General features: G+C 41.6%; 3 protein-coding genes across 4 annotated transcripts; 1 reads left to right on the top strand and 2 right to left on the bottom strand.

Annotated features, from left to right (window-relative positions):
- The first annotated feature begins 323 nt into the window (after positions 1-323).
- On the top strand, positions 324-6,543 carry rnf141 (ring finger protein 141). Its single transcript, XM_086073793.1, has 6 exons — positions 324-420; positions 840-1,023; positions 1,458-1,566; positions 1,748-1,944; positions 3,098-3,205; positions 3,275-6,543. Exons 2-6 carry the CDS (start codon positions 893-895, stop codon positions 3,414-3,416), a joined length of 687 nt encoding a protein of 228 aa, XP_085929919.1. The 5' UTR covers positions 324-420; positions 840-892; the 3' UTR covers positions 3,417-6,543.
- A 442-nt stretch (positions 6,544-6,985) lies between these two features.
- On the bottom strand, positions 6,986-15,751 carry ampd3b (adenosine monophosphate deaminase 3b). 2 transcript variants are annotated; one of them, XM_086073792.1, is made up of 17 exons: positions 15,683-15,751; positions 14,546-14,609; positions 13,337-13,622; positions 11,473-11,695; positions 11,211-11,385; positions 10,929-11,094; positions 10,617-10,836; positions 10,414-10,543; positions 10,130-10,324; positions 9,931-10,062; positions 9,501-9,664; positions 9,308-9,434; positions 9,068-9,231; positions 8,686-8,806; positions 8,098-8,271; positions 7,904-8,014; positions 6,986-7,433 (listed from the first exon to the last, which is right to left on the bottom strand). In XM_086073792.1, exons 3-17 carry the CDS (start codon positions 13,356-13,358, stop codon positions 7,257-7,259), a joined length of 2,301 nt encoding a protein of 766 aa, XP_085929918.1. In that variant the 5' UTR covers positions 13,359-13,622; positions 14,546-14,609; positions 15,683-15,751; the 3' UTR covers positions 6,986-7,256. The 2 variants fall into 2 exon arrangements, with proteins under 2 accessions (XP_085929918.1, XP_085929917.1); XM_086073791.1 differs by lacking the exon at positions 13,337-13,622 and having other exon boundaries at positions 15,683-15,719.
- Positions 15,752-17,048: 1,297 nt separating this feature from the next.
- On the bottom strand, positions 17,049-20,565 carry LOC147175484 (uncharacterized). Its single transcript, XM_086074432.1, has 4 exons — positions 20,532-20,565; positions 19,157-19,261; positions 18,240-18,341; positions 17,049-17,693 (listed from the first exon to the last, which is right to left on the bottom strand). Exons 2-4 carry the CDS (start codon positions 19,240-19,242, stop codon positions 17,243-17,245), a joined length of 639 nt encoding a protein of 212 aa, XP_085930558.1. The 5' UTR covers positions 19,243-19,261; positions 20,532-20,565; the 3' UTR covers positions 17,049-17,242.
- Between the last annotated feature and the right edge of the window lie 891 nt (positions 20,566-21,456).

The following is a 21,456-nucleotide window of genomic DNA, read 5'->3' as shown; positions in this document are numbered from 1 at the left end:
CATTGTGGGGATACGTTACAGACAAACCCACAATAAGGTTAAAAAAAATTGCGCTGTGGAGAGACCATAGGCCTATAAAATAAATAGTCAAACAGTTGTACCCCTCCCACACATTTCACACAACACTTTTACAATTACAAGCATAAACTCGATACAAAATACTAACAAACGTTTTGTGGATGCTTCCGCGCTTTTCCCATTCCGATGTGTAAAAAGAAGAAACTGTGCGCTCACTTTGACTTCAGTCTGATTGGATGAGACCGGGAGCGGCGGAGGAAAAGGCCAATCAGGTAGCACGCAACAACCATTGAATTTGTTATGACGTCACAACAGTGCGACAGATTCGTGTCAACAAACAAACCAGGAGAAGCTTGCTGTGGCGAACTTTGCTTGATAGTCGTCGGTGTGTTTGATATTTGGGTAAGCTACTCTTATTTTCTCACTCATGTCATAAGTGCACACTTAATATTAGTTTTCCTGAAGACCATCTTACTTGCGTCACAATGTAATAAAGTGACGCTTTCGTTTTCTTTGTGAGCCGTGGTGTTGTTGACGCCTCACCAAAAATGACTGCTAACAATTTGCATGTGCTACCCGAGCGTTGTTATTTCTGCGAGTATAGTTGCGACAGTAATGACATATTCGACGTTGACACGTGATGTGGTCGTATTTAATGAATTGACATTCGTTAACTCACTAGATACAGTAACTTGCACATAATAAACTTGTACTTTATACCCGTAGTATTATACTATGCTCCAGTACCACATAGTTGTTGACTCGATGATTTTTGCGCTAGTTACACCAACAGCATAAGCAATTTCTTCCATTCTCCGCAGAATTGAGTGCCCGTGGTGCTGTTTTGTTAGCGTCACCTGCTGCTGCCTCTGGGATGGGCCAGCAGATCTCAGATCAGGCGGCCCGTCTCCCTGAGAAATTGCTCAAACACGTCGGCCTGGTGCGGGACAGCGGTTACCTCACCTACGAAGAGTTTTTGGCCAGGGTGGCTGAGCTCAATGACTTGTGAGCACACATGCATACTTTTCTATGCAAAATCCATGAATCCATTTGACATATTTTGAGCCAGAGATGCAAGATTCACACTGGAATGGCAATGAACAATTTTAGAGTCTAAATAAGGCTGACATGCATGTTTTTGAATGTGGGAGGACGCTGTGGAGAGAACACACACATGCACAGGGAGGACATGTAAACCCTTCACAGGGGAGGCTTGAAATTCAAACCCCGAACCTTGAATGGCCGTACTAACCACTTGACCGCCATGCTGCCTACAGGAGATGTTTTGCCTTTTTTTATTGCAATGTCAGTAATTACAATAACTTAAACTTCACTGTACTTGTTGGTTGTATAATTTCACGCTTGATTGTTTGTCAGATTACCTAAAAATATCGCAGGATTATTAGCCTTAATGACTTCATTTTTCTTGCTCTGTGCAGGACTGCTAAACTAGCTGCAAGGCAACACAAGCACCTGCTGTTTGAGGTCCAACCGGGATCGGATGCCAGCGCCTTGTGGAAGGTGGCTGTCAGGATCGTTTGCACTAAGGTGAGTCCAGGAAAGGAGTCCAGTATTTAACCATAGAATTAAAGGTAGATAATGATAATCTGTTGCAGTCAAATGTTGTCCGTCATTAAAAATCTTTTATTAACGGCACTTTTTTGCTGTTCTTTGGTTATCAATGGTCGACTGTCAAGTCGTCATGTGACTATCTTCCGCTTCCCGCCAGATCAACAAGGACAATGGCACGGTGGAGGCATCGCGCATCATGAACCTGTACCAGTTCATCCAGCTGTACCGCGACATGACCAGCCAGGCTGCGGGCGTGCTGGCCACAGAGGGCGACGCCGCCACTGCCCCCACTGAGGCCTCTTACGCGCCGCCTCTCGTCCCCGACTCCTGTCAGGCCAGCATGTGGATGGGCAGGTAGGAATGAAAAGGAACAAGAATCTGGTGTATTAAAAAATTGGGGTGAGGTTATTAGTTATTCGTACATCAAAGGCTGAAGCTGCTAGCTACAAGTTTAAAAACAATTAATTTTCAATATATGTTTACAAAAAAATTTCATTGTCATTTTTTGTTTGTTTGTGGAATATGAATTAAGCAGTAAAAATATGTTTCTATCCATTTTAAGTGTTGGTCATTTTGCGCACAAGATGTTGACAAAAAAAAATGACATCACAGTGGATTCAGTCAGGTAGCAACCAATCACCAGTTCACCTGTTTTCTGGGTTGGGTCATGTGACATTGGCAAGCTAAGGCTGCCACCTGGGATGTATAAAATTGGGTGATTTTTCTGCTTATTTCATATTCCAGAAATACAATATTAATCAGAATAGCATTTTTAGATGACGAGTTAGGGCACATGGAAGATATTATTGTAAAGGATGTTTTGGACTTAACTTCCCATTTGAAATATTTTAATTGTTAGTGTTTCACATTAAATTCTTAATTAATTAAGCTTTCTCGAAAAATAACACTTTGCTTCCATGTATTTAAAAAAATTGTTGTATATATTTTTCCTTTATTTGCTGTATTTTCTAAATCTTATTTAAAAGTTTGTGCTTTAAAAAAATACTTTATGCTTTTAAAATATATTTTTGAACTTTTGTCTTTATTCGTTTTCTATTTATTTTACAGTTTACGTATCATTTTTAAACTTTTATTAGATTTGACTTTTTTATAATATTTTTGCATATTTTCTTGTCAAGTGATGACTTGAATGTGTCTGTTTTTTATGTTTATATATGTATTTTGTGCTAAATATTGACTTAAAGAATATTTTTTATTTTACTCATTTTATGGTTTACATTATATAATTTAGATCCATTTTCGAAATAATAAATATATATTACATAGATTTTTGTTTTATATTCAATATGTAATTTTTTAAAACATTTTTATCAGTTTATTATTATTATTTTTTTAAATGGTATTTACTTTATTTTGAATATGCACAAAATATTTATTTTCTTACTAGCCATCCACTATGGAATCCATTTTTAAATACATTTTATTGTGATGTGTTGTCTTATGAAACTGGGAATAACAAGTTCCCTGTAACTGCCACTCCCTGCAGAGTGAAGGAGTTGACCGACGACGAGGAGTGCTGCATCTGCATGGACGGGAAGGCCGACCTCATCCTGCCGTGCACTCACAGCTTCTGCCAGAAGTGCATCGACAAATGGTAAAGTAACTCACGCGAACAACCAAGCAAAATGCCAACGGGTGGCGTGTGCTTAACATGTTCCCGCAGGAGCCGCAACTGCCCCATGTGCCGTCTGCAGGTGACGGCCGCCAACGAGTCGTGGGTCATGTCCGACTTCCCCACGGAGAACGACATGGCGGGATACATCCTCAACCTGGCCGACGAGGCGGGACACCCGCATCGGCCTTGACGCAACAAGTAAAGAAAACGCAAAAACACGTCACCTTCACTGGACATTCTCGAAAGGCTACAGGTTGATGTGGTGCATTGTGGGAAAAATGTTTGCAGGAGGTCATGTGACACCACAACCTTCAAAGTGGAACACAATCCATTTGGTGACAAATTCTACAGGCACATTTGAAAAGGAATTTGTTTGTTGTATATTATTTATTTGGTTGTTACTAACAGAAGTATGAGATACATTTTTCAAAAAAACATTTCCAGTTTATTACAGTTTGTAGAAACTTTTTTTGGACGTAAGCCGCCATTGTTATTTACGTCGCAACGCATTCAGTGCGTAGTGACGTAGAATGGCGGCTGGCTCTCTGCCGATCAAGCAATGTGAAAAGCCCGCAAGCAAGGCAAGCGTCGCGTTCCTAAAGAAACGGCATGCGATCGGGAGAGCCCCCCCCCCCCCAACCGCATTGCAACGTAAATAACAATGGTGGCGTACGTCTAAATAAAATTTCTACAAAATGTATTAAACTGGAAATGATTTTTGAAAAATGAATGTCATAGGTATGTTAGTACCAACCGAATAAATAATACAGAGCAAACTTGTCATGACAGTCGCGGTTCCTTTTAACATTCTCTTCTAATTGTACTCCAAGTGTAAACTTTTATACTTATAATACAACTCTCACTTTTTTTTGTTTGTTTCGTGGAAAACAAATATAAAACAAAGTTAACTACTGTACTCTATAATTAAAAACAAACAAACAGTGAAACTACTTGCGTTCAGGTGCTGACATCCAGTAATGTTATGCTGCTGGTTCTGGAATTAGTTAGCACTTATGTTAGCATCTGCATGCTAAACTCAATAGGTGCGTGCAACTCACATTGACCGACTTGTATTGCTCATGGGCAGCACATTGAGTAATGGTTACCACACATCCCTGTTTCCACTTCGGGACTTTTGGGCTTAGGGGGGGGGGGGGGGGGTAGGGACGTCCACAGGAACCGTCCTCTCAGCCGGCCCGCTCGTGGCTGTGTCTCCACTGCGGAGTACGACACATTTCGCAACGTCACGAGTTTCGATCGACACGTAAACGCCTGTGCGACGGTTTCTCCCGTGACGTTACCCAAGCACGGCGCAGCAAAAAATCAGAACGACAACGAGGAAAGGGGAAAACTAGAGGCGGGGTTTTTTTTCTGCTTTTTATTTTTGTGTACTTGCCGTGGATGGATGGTCAAATAGTCATTCACTTTTTTATTATGTTGATTTCATTATATTAATTAACCAATTTATTTAATGAAACTACAATACATGTATATGTAATATTTCATTTCCAATCAATTGTTTCACGAGACTGATGGTCAAGGAAAATTTGCTCTGGTAAAGAAATCAATGCAACGAAAGTCAAACGACACTTGTTAGTGATTGTGTGAATAACTGCATTATTTGTAATTAATTTAATTATAATGAACCAATTATTTAATGAAGTCAAATGTGTTTGATGTACACAGTAACATTAGTCTGTTTTTGATATACAACAATTCACTTATCCATGAATTAATGAGCTAAATGAAAAACTATATTTTAACAAATGAACACAACAAATATTACCGGACTTGCCACCCTTGCTTTAATTACGTGCTGAGCTCATATCATTAAATTTCTGGGTTGGATTTTTATTTATTTTTTATTTCATTTGAATTCCAAATTTTGGACAAATTGGGCCGTGTTCCACTTTGTAAAAACGCAACATTATTACGTCAAAGGCATTCATTTAAGATGACCTTATTATTGACACCAATTAAGTAAAGTAAAAAAAAAAAAAGAAATTATTGAACTGGACAAATATTTAAAATATATATATATAAAATGAGAAGTCTTGCAAGGAGCTGCTGTGGGCCACAGCACACGCCCAGGCTCTCACACGCAGACTTACCAACAACTCAGCTCACCTTAAAAGTCACACATCCGACACACAAAAACGACAACACGATTACACTTTATTTCTCTTACATTCTCTTCTGTTATATTCTATGTTTTTATGCAATGCAGTGCTTTTATTTTTGTTATTTTTTGTGGGTAATTAAAAACGTAACAAACGTTTTTTTTTGGGGGGGGTGGGGGGGTTGGTGTTTGTAAATTGAGTTACAAACTTGCTCATGGAATGATTTTAACTCTTAAGTTGAGGTACCACTGTACACCAAATCCGGCGCCGTGGGAAACGGGAAATTCAACATGAAGGAAACGCATTTTGTTCAAAAATGTTTTCATTCATTTGTTGTAAGCCAGCATGTTGCGATGTAATATACCCGATGAACATTTGAATAATTAATGTGGTTTAGTTTGAAGGGCTGTGAAACACCGCGGCATCTTTTTTTGTATTGCCAAATGTTCACAATTAATCTGCACATGAAGTACTGTATTTTATTCCAGACTTTGCTGAGCCTTTATCGACTGATGTCTGGTTCAGTCATTTATCGGAAAAATTGTGTCTAAACCGTTGATAGCTATATATTATATTAGTGGCTTTTATTGCTGCAACTATCCAGAGTCCATTTATTAAATCTATTTTGTGTGAATTTATTGGTCTATTAGATATACAGTAAATATGTATTGTATATTTTTACCCAATTTAATGCTGACTTTGCTGTACTTGACGTTTGCACTACAACAAATTATATCCTATGCGTAAGTATTTATTTCACATTGGTTACTTGCAGTTATTTTACCCACTTCCGACAATAACATTTACCGTCATTCTTTTTAAGTGTAATGCATTGATTGGCCATCAGGTGGCATCGTAACACCGAGGAAGGGATGGGCAACTTTAAAAGGGTGTTTTCCTTAACACAGGTATTCATGGAATCACATTGATGGATAGGAGTATTTTCCCCTGTGTTACAATAATATACCTTTTAATTCTGTCAGTGGTGTAATACGTTGTTCGACCACCTCTTTTCAGTTTGCAAGTCATTTATCAAAAGGATGTCATTTCATGTGTGTTATTATATATTATGATTATGATACGTTGGGCTTTTCTTAGGTTCCCTGAAGCTGCTTTAATCTGTCTTAATATGGCCGGATTGAGGTGTGATGATACACGACATTCATTATCTTTAATAAAGACACTTTTTTGCACTAATTTGTGACCGATATATTTTTGAAATGAAGTCATAGCCAAATGGCTACTTTAATGTAGTCATTAAGAATGTAAAATATATATTTCTGAATTCATATAAAATTAATGTTTTTAATAGAATAACTGACTTATATTATCTTAACAATTAATGTAAAGTACTGTGTGTTTAAAAAAATGCTAATTATTCTATATGTCATGTTTACAGTAAACTTCAACTGGGATTGACAAACATCTTGAAGCATGCATGTTTTGGCTCTTATTCGGACTAACTGCAAATAAAATGTGTTTAAAGCTTGTGTGAAACTCGGTAAAACTTTAAAAATGTTTGTGGGTTTTCATCTTATAGTTAACAGGTTCACTGGAAGTCAAAGTCATCTTAAGGTTTTGTTTGTTTTTTTGTTTTTTTATACTGTTCTGCCATTTGGATCCCCAAAACATAAAAAAGTCATTTTCTACTATCATTTATTAACATGATGTATACATTTTAGAAAAACAACAAACACATTTCACACCTGAAGCTGTAAAAAAAATACAAATAAATCATACATTTGTCAACTCTGTGTGAAAAGACAAGTCTTTGATACCTCAAGTTCTTGTAAACATGCAAAATGTGCTCACGATTTCTGTTTAAAAAAACAAACAAACTCAATACATGTCCATAAATGCAACCAACATCAAAAGTCATCACAACGTATGAAAACATTTCCAAACCCATGTCACTCTACCACTGGAATCGCGGCGTCCGCTTTAACGGCGTCCACTAAAAAGCTGAGTTCGTTGCACAGCGCCTCGTGGCGATACGCCACGCGGATTTGCGCCACATTTGTGCGACCAATGTCGTTGCCCTCAGGGCCGTCCTGCAAGTAGTTGGAGCCCAGGAAGTGTTTCTTCTCCTGCAGGCAAGACAAGAAAATGTGGGTTGTTTTTTCCTTTTTCAGCATGCAGTTTGATTGATGTTTTTTTTGTTGTTGTTTGTTTTTCAGAAAAGGAAACTCCCTTGTTTACATACGCGGTTGTTAAGTTCCAAGGTTTTGGTGACCAAACCCCAGCACAAAAGTTGAGAGGTGTTCTGGACTGAGGACAGCAGTCATCTTAGTGTACATACCGTATTTCAAGTTGGGCAGCAATTGGACAATATCTCAAGAAGAGTTTGTCTCCACGAAATTGATCCTAAAATGGCCGCTTTAACTAAAATGGAAGAATATGTCTTTTTGGGCATAGTTTCTCAAGACTTTTTTTTTTGCTTAGTCATGATTGACTTTTTTTTTTGCTTAGCCGTGATTGACTTTTTTGCTTAGTCATGATTGACTCTTTTTTTTGCTTAGTCATGATTGACAATTTTTTATTTATTTTTTTGGCTCACCTGGTGTGACAGGCCGCTTTGCAGCACACTATTTCTGGCGATCTCGCACAAGTCGCACGTGCTCAGTTTCCAGAGCTGAGCCGCGATGGCGTACTCCTCCATCAACGCTTCCTGTGAATGTTTCAACTCCATTTTTCAATGACGTCTGCGTCCTACTCCGCAAGCTGCTTTTTGAATCCGGCGGGGGTTCTAACCTTTGTGTAGTGGAACTGCATGGGGTCGTCGGTGGACAGAGACACGCACAGGCCCTTCTGTAGAAACTCCCGCAGCGGGTTTTTGGAGTACTGCAAGAACAGGCTGTTGTTGCTCAACGGCGACATGGCGATGGGGACCTGGGCCAGGTAGTAGAGGTACTGCAACACTGGACTCTGGTGGACAGGAGATGAATCAAATGAGCATTTAAGGGCTAGATTCCATAGATGGAGTCTTGTTGACTGTTCAATTCAGATCTGGGTTGAATACTTGAGTCTGGGCTTGGTGAGAGTGACAACTGTATCGCATGCATGTGAGTTCTAGTCGGTGACGTGCCAAAGTCAGGTCTGGGTCGGTGAGAATGAAATGGATCAAAAAACTGTCGAACGTTAAGGACTATGGGTGGCTTATGGGCTGGTTGCCAGAAAGACCACGAAGGTTCCCTTGGGTCTGCACTTAACCCGTAGTTGCACCAGGGAACGATCTTTTGAAACGTGATGAAGCCGACTACTGTATTTTGTCCTCGCTGTCACAAACGTTTTGTCTTGTGAATGTGAAGTTTACTGTTTGCGTGGAAAAATCGCCATCACCTTCTTCAGGTTGAGGCCATGGGAGATGTTGTCCGCCGTCAGGAAGGCGGACACGAGATGAGTGATGGAGCCGGCCTCGCCACAATGGGGGCGGAACTGGAAGGTGTTCAACCCACGTTCCCTTCGGAGGGACAAAAAAAGCTGTGAAAATGTGCGCGTAAATTAAGTGGTACCTTGACAGACGAGTGTCCCAACTTATGATGCTCTCAAGTTGAGAGCCATCGCTCGGTCGATTTTTTTTTTTGTAAAACCAAAATGTAGTTAGCAACACGTCTGAAGGTCGCTTAGCGATGTGAAAAACAAAATGTAGGCAAGGTTCCGAAACCACCAGTCCGTTGTGAAGTGAAGGCACGACTGTATCGTACCCAACGAAAGGACTCACTTGCGCAGGTTGTTGAGCACCATGATGTTGGCGTACATGTAGAACAGGTAGTAAGTGTACGGCGGGTTGTCGTCCGCCGTCCACGACTCGGGCTTCGGACTTTTGTAGGAGAACAAGTGGTCGCTGTGTTTGGACTCGTCGTCCACGCTGTCAAACCCCGTCACCTGCAGAGCGAGATGAAGAGCATCGTTGCTAGAGAATTGAACCTTTGTTTGGCTGACGCTTTGTAAAGGTATTTACGTATTTGAGAAAAACATGAAGCGCCGGGTGCTTTTGCGGGTTGACCGTGGCCTCAAAGATCGGGATGAAGACGTTCTCCAGCATCTTTGCGAAGTTCGGTATCAGCTTCTTTGACCTGAAAATGTCGCTGAAAGACAGAGAAACATCCATTAGAAGAGACGATATCCATGTCCGTCCTTCTAAGAGCGCTCACTAGATCCGAGGGACCTGGATCATCCATCTCAGGTTGGGCGAATGGACTTTTTGCCGAATGAACCATGTGGCAAGCCCCTCCCATTCGCTGGCCGACCGTCCGTAAATTGACAGACGAGGCTCGGCGTGTTGGTACTTGCTCTCCTCCAGCTCCTTTGCCACTTCCTGAAACGGATGCCGGTAAGTTCTTGATAAAGTTCTTATTGGTTAAGAGGTGTTGAATGACCTTGTACGTAGCTTTCATAGTGCAGGTGTATTTAAATCTATTGGCCTAAAAAGGTTTTTCATAGCGACTGGAATTATGACTTTACTACTATGTTCGTGATTAGACTCGACGGTTTGCACTTAAATCTGGATTACGTCGCTACCGTAGAAACGAAATGCCGTTGCAAACTGAAGGTCCAAACGAATTGTGTTCCAATTTAACACACCTTGATGAGACGTGCAAAGTACTCTCCCTCGATATAGTTGTCAGACTTGAGGTAAATCTCTCGCAGTTCGCTGGCCCCCACCGGGTTGTACTTGGAGTTGAATTTGTCAAAGCGATGGAATGTTTGTCTCCCCTGCAAAGGATCAAAGATGTGCAATTTGCTACTCGAGCGTTGACCATTTTGACGCATTTGTCCTTACGGCATGCACGTCCAGCGAATCCACGGTGAGGTCGTAGGGGTCCATGTGGAGGCTTTTGAAGACCTGCTGAAGCGTATACCTCTGGCCACCCTTCTCCAGTACCACGCGGTCTTTCTCAGTCTGGCACGTGGTCTTGATGAACTTCAGCAGGTGCTTTTGATTCATGCAGGCAGCTGCATGGATGTGCGTGTCCACCTTTTGTTTGATTAAAACGGAGCGGTTTTAACATGCCAAGGGATTGAATGTCGCTGGAGTCGGGGCTAGTCCGTAAAACACCAACCAACCTTTCTGACGTTGTAAAAGTCTCTGTGCGGAACACTCTTCAGCTCCTTGAGTTCGGCCATTTCATTCAGCATTTCATGAAGGTAAAATTTGGAGGACAAAAAGTTTAATCGTCTGTGGCAGTACGTCTTCCTGAAAGACATTGGAGAGTCAGCTTCAACTTTTTCATTTACAAATATTTAACAAAGTTGTAGCTCGTTCTTACGTGGGGCCATCAGCAATCATGGCGAGGACGTGGCTCAGGTCGATGGCAAAGGTCTCCAGGTCCGGGTAAGGGAGCGTGCGAGGCTGCTGCCGTTTCAGGGCCTCGGCATTGTCGTAAACGTGAACGATGCCGTCCTTCATCTGCAGCTCGTAGTCCAAGTTCTCAGGGATGCCCTCCATGGAGTATGGGTCCTCGTCTTCGCGGGGGAATGGCCAGATATCTAAAGTCCAAAGAAGGAATGTTAAAAAAAAAAAAACAGGAGATAATTGTACTTAACACCAAGAGAAAAGTGAGAAAAAAGGTTTTTCCCACCTGGCGAGACCTCGTCCTCCTCTCGCCACTTCTCCCCCTCTGTGTTTCGGAGGAATCGGGCTATGGTCCTGGGAAAGCGGTGGTAAGCCAGCCGTGAGTACTTCTCCCTGATGAACAGAGCTCTCAGGAGACTCTTGGCCGCCTGTTCGTAATCCTCGACGGTGATCTGGAATCAGCGCATGAATTCCGCATCGCGTTGGGGAACCTAAATCAAACGCTCCCTTGGCTTTGGCCTTTGCCAACCAGTAGCAGCTCGGCGTCAACATGAAGGTCGTTGCTTACCCCGGCGCAGTAGTCTCCACTGATTGTCACTCTCTGGAAGTCGGGGAAGCTCTCTGAGAAAACCGGCTCGGGTGTGGTTGGGGAGAGCACGGGTGAATGCGCCAACAGGTTCCAGTCTCCGGTGGGGATCTGCAGGGACAGGGACTGGGAACGCTTCATCATGAAGTTCTTCTTCCTGGTGAGACACAGAAGAAAACGGCTATCAATCCAGAGAAAAGCCACCAAACTGGCTGCCAGTGCCGAGTGAGTCGTCTCGCAAAACCTCTTGACCGTCTCCTTGGACTGCTGCTCGGCCAACTCCTTCTGAAGGGTGCGCTCCCGATCCTCCTGCAGACCGATGGGACAGTCCTCGGGCACGGTGAACAGGGCCATGGCGTCCTTGGTGTCCTCCTCCTTCAAGGCCGAGGCGTACACCTTTTCGGCCAGCAGGCGCACCTTCTCGTCCACCTCGCTCATGGACATTTTGGGGAAGAGTCGCGGCATCTCTGCGGAGACGCGGATACGTACTTTGCTTTACTTTTAAAATGCATCGTGGAAGTCGTGGCTAATCAATGCAGTTTCTCAGATGGATTCAAGCTTAGGGTCTCAACCAGAAGTGTTCACAATTGATGGAAAAATTGACGAACTAAGCATTGAAAGCATTTTCGTCCGTCAATGTAATCGTCAATCCATCAATAAATTCGGCAGTCCTTCAACGTCTCATTTCGCTGACGATTGACGGAAACATTGACGGACGCTCATTTTGCTTAGCCATCGACGAATGATAGATTGACGGTTCGGCTTGAAATATTGACGGATTGACGATGACGGAAGAGTGTCCCCCGACTGTTGGTGATGAGCGCTCAAAATTGACGCTCCCACCTCAGGTCTCGACGCATGTTGTAAACGACTCCATTGTGCAGTGTTAAAGATAATCTTACGTTATATGTGGAGATCATGTCTTTCCCTTCCGGTAGATTCTCACATGTGGCCGCCGCCCAGTAGTGTTTACATTCCAGTGACTGTTTTATTTATAGTCGACTTAGCAACTAGCTACGATGTATTATTTCTTGAAATCTGGCGGCCACCAGCATAGAAATAACATCATGCTAGCAACGCCAGTCATGTGAAGTCGAACCACCCGTGGGAGGCCTCGCCTACTTGAGGACCCCGGCATGTTTTGAAACCCTACACCGGTAAACATGTCCTGTCCAGACTCGGGTGTCATTGGCTTTTGTGTGTTGCGCACGTCCCGCACGTGGTAAACAAAAACCGACCCGCTGAATCCTCCCTGAGAGCACACAGCTCGCTCGAAGATATGCAAACTACAATACTTCCCGTTTTTTGTCTTTTGGTGGGACGGTGCAATTTCCTCTCATTTGTTTCTGCTGTTTCTTGAGTAAGGTGTGACTTTGCAGTTTATTGGCGGTCGTGCTAAAACGACTTCAAGCTAATTCTAAGTGAATTTGTGAATAGCAAAACGTGACTAGGCAGAGGTTTCGCTTAAATTCCAATGAAGATTTGGAATTAACGAGTTAATATATTTGTTGTCATTCTTCACAAAGTCACAATGCCAGCAACTCATTTTCGCAGGACCATGTGACCAGCGGCAGGGTTAGCTGTACATCTTGTGAAAGTTTTTTCCTCGGTAGTATTTCCTATGTCGTCGGGTTTTCGTAAGACCTTTTGGGTTGACTCTTCAGGTCTGTTTTTAAACTGAACTTAATGATGACGTGCGGGACGACGGATGTTTTTTGGAGTTAGCAGTCAGTTTGTCGCGTAGAAAACTACCGTTGACACACCAAGCGCTAACATGTAACTTCATCCCTCGTGTGTGCCTGCCGTCAACGCGACAGCTGAGCAATTCCTCGCTCGACCTTGACCTACATCCAAGGGAATAGCGGAAACCTGACCTGCTTAAATGCAGCTTTAAATGTTTTCGTACGTATATTTACATTATGCTCTTTCAAAAATATATTTTCCACAACTATGGTTAAGCTCACTATCAAGAGGCAACTATTTTTTAAAGTCCTGCTTTGATTTCCAGGGGAATTTTCCAACTTAAAAAAAAAAAAAATAATCTATATATATATATATTGTAAATGTTCCCTTCTAGTACACTATCCCGACATTCTGCTCTTTCCTACCTTCTGTGGTGGTTTGGGCCATGATGCCTGCTTCGACTCGTTCGCTCTTCTTGCTGCACACTTATATAGTTGTCTCTGGTCTCTTCTGGAAAGGTCCTGGAGCTGACGCCTTCTCGACCGCCTGGTATCTTTCCCCTCACCGGGCTTTGAGGCCGGTCTGTTTTCGTGTTCAGGTGGCGGCAGTAATGCGGCCGTGGTCTGGAGTGTCCATCCTCGCGTCTCTATTTCAGGCCGTTGGGAGCGTCATGGCAACAGGGGCCGGCTAAATCAGGTGGCGATGTCACAACTGGGGGCGTGGCCGCAAAAGCGGGAAATGGCGGCTTTTAGATAGCAACGAGACCATGCGAAAGTCTGAATTGCGCTTTTTTTCCCTGGTGTACGCGCTTTGGCCACTAGGAGGCAGTATCATTCCCGCGTAAGTAATACATGTCGATTTGACGTTGGGACATGAAGACTATGAGTTAATGTTTGTCATTTTTTGCTGAGCGTTATATGTCAGTGAGTATTGTTAAATTGTCTGTCTACATGTGCTGCTGCACTATTTGCACCCGTTTAATTGAGAGTGGTGGTAAACAGCTTTCATTGGTTGTTTCGTGACACACTTTTTTAACAGTAAATGGCCCTCGCAATCAAATTGTGATGATTGCGTTTATTTTGTTTCCCCTGTGGTCACGAGGTGTTTACACGCTCATTTATAGTTTGAGCATTAGCCACCTCCTGGGTCGGTGGGAAACAATTTTAGGTGGACACTGTGGCTATGATATAAATAGACGTTGACAGTCGGGCTGGGTGGAAAGATAACACTGGCCACAAAAAAATATAAAAATAGAATGCCAAAGATGTTTTAATAGTTTGGGTAATTTTGGGCTGCTGATTCAGAAAATGACATCTAGATCTAGTTTTTGCGATATCAATGTTTTTGATAATTAATGTGCTTTATGGTTACTGTGAGTATTTCTTAAATGTTTGCATTGAAACATCTGCCTGTCACAATATCGCATCAAAGATGAAAGAATGCTTGAAAAGACCTCGTCAAAGTTGTAGCATAAAGTGAATGCCAATGTCAAAATAAAAATTTTTTAGCACACAAACAAAAATATGGAATATCTCAAAAACAAGGGCCCAATGTCATTTTCGGATTTTGTGACATGAAAATATCCCAAAACCATCGAAACTTTCTCTGCACTAAAATGTGTACTCGTCACTGACCTCTCCCAAGGCAAGGTGCGGATTGCTGCTTGTAAAGGGGTGCTTCCCTTCTCCTCATTGTGACCTGTGAAGATTTCGAAATACATGAGGCTGTTAAAAGAGGTCAACACAAGAGTTCCCAACTGCACGTTGGGGGGGGGGGGGGGGTGCACTTTACAAACTAGAGACTTAAAACAGACTTCGGGGTTTTTTTTGCAACGGTCTTTTAAAAATATGTACAGACTCCCATCTTGGAGTTTGTTAAAGGCAAAAACAGATACAAGTCCGTGCAGTAAATATGCTCAGTCACGTTAGCGGGCGGCTATGTATAGAACTTTCCGACCACTTTCCTTTAAAAGGCAAGTCGTGACTCACTGGAGTCCTTGAGGAAATGCCTGCTGCGGAACTGTTCTTCCCATGATAGTGGAATGTCAACTTTGATGCCCTTGGCTGGCAATTTGCCCTGGATCATCACAACCATGTTGACTTCCCGGATGACTCGCGGGCACGTCAGCCGCACACTCAACAAAATGATCGTACATGTCCGAAAGATGATCCATTCAACTGCAAGGAGCAATTGGAATTGGAATTGCACCAGCTGCTTTCTCTCAATGTAAAAACATTTCATTCATTTTATTTCAGAGATTCTAAGATTCCTAATATTCACAAAAAAAATACTATATAGACAAGTATTAAATACCATGCTGCACTATACAAAATTGCACCTTTTGAAGTATTTTGACCATTTTTCATCCTCGGCAAATAAACTCTAAATGTGCTAAACACCAATATTGTGTTTACAATTTTGGAAGTTATGTATTTTGTAGTTTATAGACTCAAACATAGTTATGCTGTATAATATGTCAACATCAGAGAAACTGATCATTTTGCATCTTTTTTTTATATTATATATATATATATATATATATATTTTATTTTTTATTTTTTTTATATTGAATACATTAAAATGCCCAAATTACATATTGCTCCAAAATGGATATACAAAGAATGAATGAATCTACAAATTGCAACGAAACTCTTGTTGTCCTCTTAAGTGATCAATAAAATACACGTTTGTTTTATAGGGGAAAACAAAAATGATTATCTATAGTCAGACATTTGCACAATTTTGAAATGGACATTGAAACTCGTACTTACTTGATGTGTGTAAACCTGCAGAGAGCCTCAGTGAGCTTCAAGTTATAATAAAGGAAGCTGAGCAGGAAGCTTGTAAACGCATTATGAGATGAAGGCTAACAAGGCCACGCCCCCTCAGTTTGTTTAAAATGGCTGTGCACGTCATCAGTTATGTGTAATCTACATACCTGCAAAAAAATTTGCATGAATGGAGCACGTGGGACAAGTGCGGCCGTGCCATTCTGCATAAACACAAGGGCATTGCTCTCGCTCCCTGCTCGGTAGTTATGAAACACTGACATATTATATTGTGTTTGTATAATTTGTGTAATTTATACTGCTTAAATATGTATTCGTTATTCGCTATATGATCTTAAGACGCAGCGTTTTTGTTTGCTTTTCGGGTTCACCTGTCTGGCCAAGTCCCATGAGATATCCAGGGGGGGGGGAATAATTATATTAAATAAATACATAAAAAAAAAAAAAAGCTTTTAAAGGAGCTAGGGTTGACGTTTCACTCCCTCTCGCTATTGGTCAATGCTGCGGAACCAAAAGGACGACGACGTACTAACATTGTGCGACAAGAGCAAAAATTCTTAATTTAAATAATAATAATAATCATTTATCAATAGTTCTGCATGAACTGAACCAGAGGAAGGCATTTCTTTTTCTTCTTCTTTTATTTTGTTTTGCCCAATACGGAAGTCAAACGTCACATTTTACAGCCATGATGAAATCAGTTGGTAAGTTGTACTGTTTGTTCCACCCCCAACTAATCACAGCAAGTGTGACAGAAGATGCATTTAAAAAAATATATAGTTTGTTTGAGGCCCGTGTGACACGTTTGCATCCTCCCTGGACCACAAAGCCCCTCCTGGCGGTCATGTTGCCCTGACAAGTGAATCCACCACTTTCGCTTTTCTATTAAGAGTAAAGAGTTTGTGCTGGTTGTTGTTGCATTGTGTTTATTTCTGGGAAACGGGCAGTACAACCTGACACATTTGTAGCTTTTACTGCTGGTACATGAGCAAGATTGGAGCTTGGTATTACATTCAAACAAGAAAAAAAGAAAAATGAAAAAAAAAAACGGTTTGACAACAAGCGAACCGCACGCCTGCGATTTGAACGCTAGATGGCAGCACAGCGCTCTTCCCCTCAGAGGGGCTGCATGGCCGCCTTGCCAGATACAATCATCGGACACTTTATTAGGTACAGCTATCCAATACAACAGCTGTATCAAAATGGAAGACATTACAAAGATCAAATACTTCACTGAAGTTACAAGCAAAAAAAAATAAGATATTTTTAAAACTTATACAAGTACATTTCAATTTAGAACATGGTAACAAATATTTATTTCAGTGGATCAATATTTAGATTATTTCTTATGTAGTATTTCGCTTTATTTACTCCATGTCGTGAGTCCGTATATCCAGATCGACTCAAATAGTGGATTACTGTGATCTCTAAATTCCCTTTCTGATTCAAACTACCGAAAAAACTTCCCGCCACATTCCAATGTATAGAGATGCACCTGCAGATCAACAAGCGATTAAATATACTTTCTTAACTATGAGCTTATTACATATTTAATAAATTCCAGTTCATTTCCTCTTGGACGCTTCCGATGATGTCATCTTCTCGAGCAAATTCCATCTTCCTCAGTTCCACTGGCCCTTGCCTCGCCGCCTGCGGCGCTTGTTGCGTCGGGCGTGGCCGGCCTTCTTCGCTCTGTGTCCGTCCTAATGACTCGCCAAGAGAGGACTTGTCTTGGTCTTTATCTGCGGTGAGCAAGCACACCCAACAAGGGATCTGTCTGGCCTGAGGCGTGGGCGCGTCCGTAGGGTCGCCGGTGCTCCGGCGGCGGCGGCGGCCGATGGAGTTCATCTTGTCTTTTGGGGCGGTGGGCACCTTTTTGTCGTTGTCGTGCATCTGACTGAGGCGGTGGAGGAGGTCGTGGTAGGAGCACGAGAACAGGAAGCAGCCGGAGGTTTTGGATGGCGAACGTCGCCTTCTGAGGGTCAACAACAAACTGCAAGAAGAAGAAGTCGTCTTTAGCGTTCTTGTTGACTTGACAGTTGGTCGCTCCACAATGTTTGCAATTTGAAACGCGGGTGGGATTACTTGGATGAAAGGAGTGATTTTGTGGTCATCTGATTGAATGGCCATCACATGTGGGGTCCCGCAAGGGTCAATCTTTGGACCCTTTTTTTGTTCAGTCAGGGTTATGATGTCCCCGCATGATAGCATTTCAATTAACATGTGCCACTTTCTCTGCAAATTAACAACTTGATGAACCCACAATTTATTCAGCTAAACCAAAACAAAACGTAGGTAATTGTTAAAAAAATAAATAAATAAAAGATTTGCGTTAGAAAACCACTGGAGTCACTGTCTTTAGAAACCAAAGACCAAGTCCGAAATCTTGGGATGCTGATAGACTCGGACTTGACTTTTATAAATTCTCAACACATCTTTATTGTCACACAATATGTTTTCAACTCCACTTTTACAGTAATGACATTCGAGATGATTTGGAATGTGCAGACGTCCATCTTGAATCTCTCTATTGATATACCTGGAAGTTGGCGATTCAGTTTTTGTGTCCCCGCCCTGCTGCGGTTCCTCCGTTTGTACTTCTCCGGCCGTGTCTCTCTTCATCTGCAGACGCCCTTTGAACCTGACACACACGGGAAGTAACATGACGGGTGCTCTGTGTAAAAACGGACGTCTTCATTTTTGTGCAAGTCGAGTTTAGCGCGTTTGGGAATTTGCTGCGTCATGCTGGGGGTTCCAACAGAACAAGGGATTTTTTTCACTTTTGTTTTACATGACCCCAGTGCATCTGACAAGTTGGTGACAGAAAGTAAACGAGACCTTAGATTAGCGAAAATCAGGTCTAAGTTGTGGTGCAGATGATTGTGGTTACAAAACAATAGACAGATGTGTGGTGGATGTCAGCGTATTTCATTCGTAAATATGACAACAGCGTCTTTTAAAGACAAACTTGTCCTCGAGGTTTTCAATTTTGAAGAATTCAAGTTTACGCATTTGGATGGAGCACGGCACTCAAATTTGACGAGTCGCTGTTGGTTCGGCAGTGTAAAATGAAGCCCCCTGAAACCATTTTCCCTTAGCAAATCTTTAACATGAGTCGACCCACAAAAAAGTTTAAGGACACAGGAAGTCTGCCATTTTGATTTTTGTTTGCAAGCAGACATTTTGAATTCCCAGGGCCTTTGAGAGGAGAACATCTCTCAGACATTATGCCTAATTGCTACCAAATTCGAAGCATCTTTACTCGACAGATGGTGATAGTAAACCGTGAAGAATTTGGTGTCCAACTTTTGATGACTCGGCATTAAAACACAAAACTTTCATACGCGGCACAATTTCGAAAGCATCTTGACGTAGACTCGGACCTTTCATCATTTCAGCATCGGCGCAGATTCCAACATCTCCTCTCAAACGAACCCCAAAAATGTGACCGCTCACCTTTTCTTGACCGCAGCGCTCCTCACCAGCGGCATCACCGCCGTCAACACGCAGCAGCAGATGAGCGTGCGCAAGGCGAGCCTCATATTGGGGGGGGACAAAAAGCTGCCAGGGATGAAGGTGCACAAGGAAGAGGAGCACAATTCAGCTCGGGTCTGAAAACTTTTCAGATATTTTCATAATGTTGTCGTTGTTGTGACGTTCGGCTTCAGGGCTTTTATTCAGCAACGACTGTGTGTGCCTCTAATTGCCATAAGAATTGAGAATTTACCCATTTTTGAGAGATATAAAGAAATAAAAAATTTCAATAAAAAAAAATCTTATTTTTAGAAAACAAAATTAAGTAAAAATAATAAAAAAGTTAACTTTACAAGACAAACATGTAAGCTATTTGATCAGGATGAAAAGTTTTAATCTATCACGAATTACATTGCATTTTCTGAGATACATTTATTTTCGATTCCCTACTTTATTTCCCCTGCGAGGGAAATTAAATAGTGAGAGTAAATTCAAGTCTAAGTGAATTTGAACTTCATTCTTGTAATGGTACAAGGTTGTTAAAAAAAAAAAAAAACTATTAATGCAGTGATGACAGATTAATACGTCACAATCCTATCAGAGGACAAATTTGTTCATTGTTAATTTTAGTTTTTTTTTTATTATTGCTTCTTGTACTTGTAATTTGTTTCCACCATGATTTTCCTCCTTGATTGTTCTATAAATAAAATCATCATTTACTTGCCACTCTCCGTATAGGTCTGTTTGCACTTTTATAAAATGATACGACATAATAATTAATTAGAAATTATTTTGCGGACCCCGACTGTTTGACATCACTTTTTTTTTTTAGAAGCTGACTTTTTATGGGCTTTATTCGAACACGTCTTCGGGCTCACCAATGGGGTGCCCACGGGCTCACAGGATGGGACATTGCGATTTCCAAGGAATGTTGTAGAAGTGATCATTTGAAAAGATAAACATATGCGTATGATAATGATCTGTTTCCTCATTATTGGGAGGGGGATCCTTAACATGATGCTTTATATAAATTAATATGATGACATTGTTAATAATAACATATCAGGCAATGTGAGCAAATGTGTTATTTCAGAAGTGCCCTTACCTACAAAATGAGGTCTCATATAATTTATCCTGACACGGGTGGTCATGCTGTGGCCTGCGGGCCGTAGGTGGCAATTGTAAAGTCTAAAATCCACTCAGTGATATCAAAAACACTCCAAATATTTCAAACACAAAGGTCTGTAATATAAAAAAAATAAACTCTTCCTTCCTCTTTTTTTTTTTGCCATAGCAGGTGAAAATATAAGTTTGCGCGTGACAGCAAATACGAATATAAAATCTTGAAATCTCTTACCTGAAACTTGTAAATGAGGTGACGAACAGATGTTGTGGTCTTTACTATGTGTGGAAGTCTGACGTTTACACTGAGGACATGCGAGTTTTTATAGAGGCAGCAAGGAGGGGATGATGGCGGGGGACGGAGTTGGGGGGGTACCTGAATGCCAGAGTGGGAGTGGGAGGGACTGCGGGACACTTTATGTCAAGCCATCGTCAACCCCACACGGAGAGCACAAGCATCCGGAAGCACGAGCGTCAACGGTGCAGGACGCAACAAGCGCCAGTGAGCTGCCATTTGACTCATTTGGCCTCAAGGAGTGCTTCGGTTCCATTTGCATTGATGATACTTTCTAATCTCTTACATGAAGTTTACAGCTTCAAAAAAAACCTCAAATCAATTCTAATGCTCCCTTGGCACTCCAATCTGAAATATTAACCCTTTCTTTCTTATTTGAAACTCTAAACTGAGATTGATACTCTAAATTAAAACCTTAATCCTAGTTTGGACTAACTCATTTGGGCTAATTTAAAACCCTAATCCTAATCCTTGTTTAAAACCTTAACCCTGTTTTGAAATCCTAATTAGAAATCACAATAATTACTTTTTTTTTTAAACAAATTTTAATCCCAAATCTTGTCTTGAAATCCAAACCCTAGTTTGAAAAAAATTAAATAAATAATAATAATAAAAATAAAAAAATTAATAAGAAACTAAAACCCTAATCCTAGATTGATGTGTCCCTAAACAGTTCAAGACCCAAACTGCCTTTCAGTCCCCAAAGTGACCGTCCTGACTTGCGAGGCCTTCAACAGGAAGTCGGAGACCTTGGACAGGAAGTGGCAAACTTTGCACAGGAAGTGGAGGTGAGAACGAGTGTACAGGCTAAAAATGTGCTTTAACGGTGTCACGGGTCATTAACGCGGATACGTGTTGTCGCATG

Source organism: Leptonotus elevatus, chromosome 4, assembly GCF_054856555.1.
Source record: "Leptonotus elevatus isolate MCC_2025b chromosome 4, RoL_Lele_1.0, whole genome shotgun sequence".
Classification (NCBI taxonomy): Eukaryota; Metazoa; Chordata; class Actinopteri; order Syngnathiformes; family Syngnathidae; genus Leptonotus; species Leptonotus elevatus.
Note: the sequence above shows the minus strand (reverse complement) of the source record. Positions and strands in the feature narration are given on the sequence as shown.